At 43.7% G+C, this 6000-nt stretch overlaps 1 protein-coding gene across 4 annotated transcripts in view; it reads right to left on the reverse strand.

Annotated features, from left to right (window-relative positions):
- Nucleotides 1-5578, reverse strand: part of RGS22 (regulator of G protein signaling 22) — a 194574-nt gene extending 188996 nt beyond the window's left edge. For 3 of the 4 annotated variants that reach the window (XM_060196010.1, XM_060196011.1, XM_060196008.1), the window contains exons 1-2: nucleotides 4910-5272; nucleotides 4791-4819 (exon numbers count right to left, since the gene is read on the reverse strand). In XM_060196010.1, the coding sequence (XP_060051993.1) occupies nucleotides 4791-4819; nucleotides 4910-4964 (84 nt within the window). In that variant the 5' untranslated portion in view covers nucleotides 4965-5272. The other variant, XM_060196009.1, reaches the window with a different exon arrangement.
- Nucleotides 5579-6000: the final 422 nt, after the last annotated feature.

Here is a 6000-nt window from a genome sequence, read left to right on the forward strand (position 1 = left end):
ACTCATTGTATCTACTGTGTGTGATGAAAGATAATTTACTTGGGAGGACCAGAGACACCTATCATACCCTTTGTTTCTAATATTAATGAGAAAAATACTTTCAAAAAAGAGGTAAATACATGGAGACAAGCAAGCTGAATCATTTAGTCTACAGATAATGCTTGCTGTACATATGGATTTGACAATCTAGTTCACAAACTGGTCTCAGCTGAAAGCTGCACAGATCTCAGAAGCAGCTGCTGTGATTTTAGGTTGGAGGAGATGAGCTGGGTCTTGAAGAATGTGGAAGATTGTGAAAGAAATGGGGGAGAGTAACTGAAACAAAACTCAAGAGCAAAGGCAAAGGGGCAAGTAGAACACTTTGGCTGCAGTAGAAGGCATGTGGAAGCACTTTATAAACCCCAAACAGTGTGAACATTGTCTTTATCATAAAGAAAAGTATTGGGAGTTAAATATTAAAAGGTTGAAAAGCTTGTTTTGTTTTTGTTTTTGTTTTTGTTTTTAAAGATTTCTGCACGCTAAAGGTAGGCATTGGAGATTCTGGCTCTGCCAGTTGCAAGATGTTCGACCTCAGGCCAAGTCACTTAACCTCTATGAAATTTGTTTCCTCATCTGTGAAAAGTGAATGTTAATAGCCACCTAGTAGGGTTGGTTTGAGATTACACACTAGCATGTAGTCAGCATCCAATCAATAAATAGTAGAACTAACAACAGCTCTGAGCAATCAAGTAGCATGGTAATTGTTTAAACAGTTAATAGCAATCTGATAAACAGAGTAGGAGTGATGAGAGCAGGAAGAAAAGAAAAAAAAACCTAATGGTAGGCAGAGTAAAGCAATAGCAACTACTCCAGCACAGCTGATCTACAGGAGTTTGCACTTTATGCTTCAGGCAAAGAGAAATTAGAGCTGGCAGAATGAGCGCTGAAGGCAATGATATCTGTCAGAACAAATGCCAAAGCCCAGGTCGAGAAATGAGGAACTAAAATAAGACAGCAATTATGAGAATGGAGAAAAAAATCTGGCTAGAAAAAAGAACTTTGGTAAATGACTGCAGATGGAAGGAGACAAAAAAGGGAAGGCAGGTTCTGGTTTGGCTAACTGACCAGTGGCACCAAAATAAGAAAAAAGAGGAAGGGAAACCATTAGAGAGAAGATAAATCCAGTTTAGACTGTTGGGGTAATTGCTACACGGACATCCAGATGATGAAGGTGGTCTATAAGTCAAGGGATATAAAGTTCTGACAAAAGAGGAAATATCTGGACTTGAAAATAAAGGAGAAGAGAAGCTTATGCAGAAAAAGCCTATAGAATCGAATCTTGAAAAGGGTCGGCACTTTTTCTTCATTCTTTTAAGGGGAGTTATTCATTTATAGTACAGTTGTTGAAACATGGCTACTGTCTCTCACCTAACGATGATAGGTGTCCACAAAATACCCCAGCTTAGGTCAATTTCCACCATCACGCATCGGACCTCTAACTGTCCCCAGCCCATCCCTCTACCCTTCTTCCCCAGAGCCCTTTGCTTTGGTGAAAAGCACCACACCCAGTTCAAGTTTTACTTTGTGTGTTTTCCTTTCTGTCCTTGTTTCTTAAGTTCCTCCTATGAACAGAATCTTTCTGTATTCTACCTCCTCTTTTTGGCTTATTTCAACTGAAGCCCAGCATTTTCATGGGCAAAGAAAATAAGAAATCAGAAAGAGGAATATAAAAATGAGCAATAGAAGAACTGTGAGATGGCAATATCAAAGAAAAGAGTGAAGTTTCACTCAAGTCCAACAACAAACAACAAAAACAAAAATCAAACTGGAAAGATTTTTCACAGCAAAGTGTACCATCACCCAGACAGAAAGACATCCTACAGAGTGGGAGAAGATTTTTATACAACAGCAGATAAAGGACTAATCACCAAAATACATTTTTAAAAAGATACAGTAAACTTAATACCAAACAAAGAACCTCCTGAAAAAGTGGGACGTGGATATGGACAGAAACTTCCCCGAGCAAGAGATCTAGAAAACCAATAGACACATGAAAAGTGCTCAAAGTCACTGATTCTCAGACAAATGCTAATAAAGACAACAGTAACACTTTACATGAGAATGCCATGCATTAGAAAGGACAGAGACAACAGATGTAGATGATAGGGAAAAGGGATACTTCTGCACTGCGGACAGGATTGTAAATTGACCCAACCCTTTTGGAAAGAAATAACCCTAGTAATTTCTCAGAAGATTAGAAATGGGCCTATCCTGACCCAGCAATATCTCTCCTGGGGATTTACCAAAAAAAAAAAAAAAAAAAACACTTGTCAGAAGAGATCTATGTACACCTATGTTCAAAGCAGCACAATTTGTGGTAGCCAAAACTTGAAAGCAAGCAATCCAGATGCCCAATGAGAAGTGACTTTAAATATTATATATATATATGGAATAGTTGTTTAAAAATGATGAGGTCATCTCCTTTACATCATCTTGGATGGAACTGGAAGACATCATGTTAAGTAATAAAAGCAAAAAAGAGGACAATTACCAAATGATCTCACTTATAGGCAAGACTTAATAAATATGGACAGGGAGAGACAACACAAAATAAAACTTGGACTGGCCATTATATATTACATCAAAGAAAAGGACTCTTTGGAAGGAGGGGGAAGGAGGGGCTGAAGAGAACCATGATTTCCTAGTGCATGGTGATGTAGAGAGGCCTAGGTTGTGGGTGAGAGTGTTCTGCAGAGAATTTTCACAGGGAGATGAGAAGTTATACCTATGTGTCAATGACTGCACTGTAAACCATTAACCCCCCAATAAAAGTGGAGTTGGAGGAGAGTCCTCAAACTATTAAGGGTTTCCCCATACAGTTTGAAAGACATAAAGAGGACTGAATAAATGTTAATCTGAATGCTGCATACGGTGCTGCGGAGTTGCCATTCCCTGCTGGAATAAAGAACTGTTCAGGAAGTGACTTAAAGAAATCCGTCACTACACAAAACTGTATCATGGCAACAAGAAAACAGAGTTTTTCTGTCGTACCTCTGTCTTGGTGTGTGTGGTCTCCCTCCCTCCCTCTCACTGTTATACCAAAGATCTGGACGTGTGAAAGTGGAAGCTGTTAGAGAAAGGTCTTAACAATTCTGTCTCAGCCAAGAGCCTCTGTAAGACTGTGAGCATCAAGCGCTATAATGTGTATCTGGAAGGCACTCATTTGTTGAATTTAAAAATAAAGTGGCCAGTAAGTACTGGAAGACATTAAGTAAATAGTGCAAACAAAGAAGTGGTTAAAATTTTTGGAGTTAAACTCAGACTTTAGTAGAACTTTGACTCTGCTGCTTCTTTTCTGTATACCCCTGGGTATGTTCCTTAAACACTACATGAATCACAATAGGTGCCACCCTAAATAGCATATTCACCTGAGTGACAAGGTATATGATGCACTAATGACTACTAAAATCTGATCTGAAAATAACATTGAGTACAGTTTTAAAGGAATCCTAAGGGGCTGGGTAGTGGTTCACCAGGTAGAGCTACATACATTACTATGCACAAGGTCCTGAGTTCAAGGACAAGAGTTCAACCTCCCAGTCTCCACCAGCAGGGAGGAAGCTTCACAGGCATCAAAACAGTGATGCAGCTTTTTCTTTTTAATATTTATTCATTAATTTACCTTTTGTTGCCCTTGTTTTTTTAATTGTTGTAGTCTTTATTATTGTTATTGACGTTGTTGTTGTTGGGTAGGAGAGACATGGAGAGAGGAGGGGAAGACAGAGAGGGGGAGAGAAAGACACCTGCAGACCTGCTTCACCGCTTGTGAAGCGCCCACCCCACCCCCCGCAGGTGGGGAGCCCTAGGCTCAAACCTGGATCCTTGTGCAGGTCCTTGCGCTTTGCATCACGTGCGCTTAACCCGACTCTCAGAGTCAGAGGTTTTTGTTTTTTTTCCATTTATTTAAAAAAGGAGACATTAACAAACCCATAGGAAAAGAGAGGTACAACTCTACACAATTCCCGTCACCAGATCTCCATATCCCATCCCCTCCCTTGATAGCTTTCCTATTCTTTAACCCTCTGGCAGTATGGATCCAAGGTCATTGTGGGATGCAGAAGGTGGAAGGTCTGGCTTCTGTAATTGCTTCCCTGCTGAACAGGGGCATTGACTGGTCGATTCATACTCCTAGCCTGCCTCGGTGATGCAGATTTTTATCTTTCTCTCTATCCCCTGCCTGCCCTTCTCACTTCCAGTCTCTCTAAAAAAAAAAAAGAAAGAAAAAGAAATTGAAAAAAAAAAAAAGGAGATAGGTGTATTAATCATGCAGGCACTAAGCCCCAGGGATAACTCTGGTGGTAAAAAAAAAAAAAAAAAAGTTAGTATAAACTTACAATCAACCAGTGCCTTCTACTGATGTTTACTGCAACCAGGAACTGCACAACCACACCACAATAAAAACCATGGAGATAAATCCTACCTTTCATGGAGTCATTAAAGATTCTTGGGAAATTAAATGAGGTCACTTATGTAAGAGAATTTAAACTATTAATATGCTCCAGCACAAAAAAAAAACCTTCATGTAACTGTTAGAGAATGTAAAAGACCTTGGACTCAACATCATAGTTCTTCTTCTAGCGTTTGCCCTTCTTCCATAGCCAGTCAACAGCGTCAGGTTGAGCCTGATGTAACATCATAGTTAATAAGCTAAAACTACCATTATTGTCATTTGGCAAAGAGGAAGTTCCATGATTTACCATTTATTATAAATTAATGGGGGAAAAACAAGTAGCCTTCTAAATTGTACTTACAAATTCGTCTTCTGTAATACTTGGTGGCTCTGAAACGAGATAAAACATTACATTATCTCACTCAAATCCGACTTCCTTTTGAAGTAAATGAAATCATCTGAGACAGCACCTAGCCCTACTTTGTACATGGGCAAGCTTGCCAACATGTTGGCCCTCTGCTCTTTCTCTGCACATGGATTGAATTTTCAGTTGGAATTCAAGGTGGAAGTCGGGAGGGCAAGGCCCCTGGAAGGCAGCGCGGCCACTAATGGCCGTGACCCTGAAGTCAACCTTAACAGACGGGAGGGGCAGCGAGCCCAAATAAGCCGGAGCCCATGAGGCCGTGTGAATGGCGGGGGGAGGGAGACATTCCTGATAAAACGCTGCGAAGGTGGAGCGAGTGGAGTCGGGCTGCCCGGCACTGGAAGAGAGGGCGGCCAGGGACAGCAGGCGGCCGGCCGGAGCCGAGGGCCGCGTCCCGGGTCCCGCGAGGCCCCGCCGCCCCACCTACCGGCGGTGAGCCGCTTCTCCGGCATGCCGCCGCCGGCACCCCCGGCCGTCAAGCTCCCATCCGCGCGGAGGCCCAGCGCCCTCGGGGCCCTCTGTCCCCGGGACCCGACGCGGACGCGGACGCGGAGCGGCGCGGCGCGGCGAGTGTGGCCCCCGCGCGGCCCGAGTTGCTATGGAGCTCGGACAATGAGGACGCAGGCCTGGGCGGCGAGCGCGGTCGCCCGCGGTGGTGGAGGAGGCCCCCAGGGCCGAGGAAGGGGCTTGCGGGGCGCCCTGGGGCCCGGCGCTCGTCTCCCTGGCGACCGCGGCTCGGGCCTGCTCGCCCTCGGAGGGGCCCGAGCTCCGCCCCGAGTTAAGAGGCCGGCTGGCGAGTGGCGGGCGGGGGGCAGCACGCTGGTCCCCAGGAGACCCGGAGGGAAGGAACCTGCTCCGTGCAGCCCTAGACTCACAGGTGTGGCGCTCCGCCTCTGAACACCTAGAGAATTGTAAACCGACGTTGAGGCGGGTTTTCCCCCCTCTATTGGGGGATTAATGTTTTACGTTCGACAGGAAATACAATAGTTTGTACATGCATAACATTTCTCAAGTTTTCCACGTAACAAGACAACCCCCACTAGGTCCTCTCGATTTCATTTTTTTTTTTTAATGGAACAGATCTGAGTCATTTAACAAGAAGGAAAACAAATCTGGGTTTTGTTTTTTTTTAAAAAAAACTTTTTCA

Source organism: Erinaceus europaeus, chromosome 8 (genome assembly GCF_950295315.1).
Source record: "Erinaceus europaeus chromosome 8, mEriEur2.1, whole genome shotgun sequence".
NCBI lineage: Eukaryota > Metazoa > Chordata > Mammalia > Eulipotyphla > Erinaceidae > Erinaceus > Erinaceus europaeus.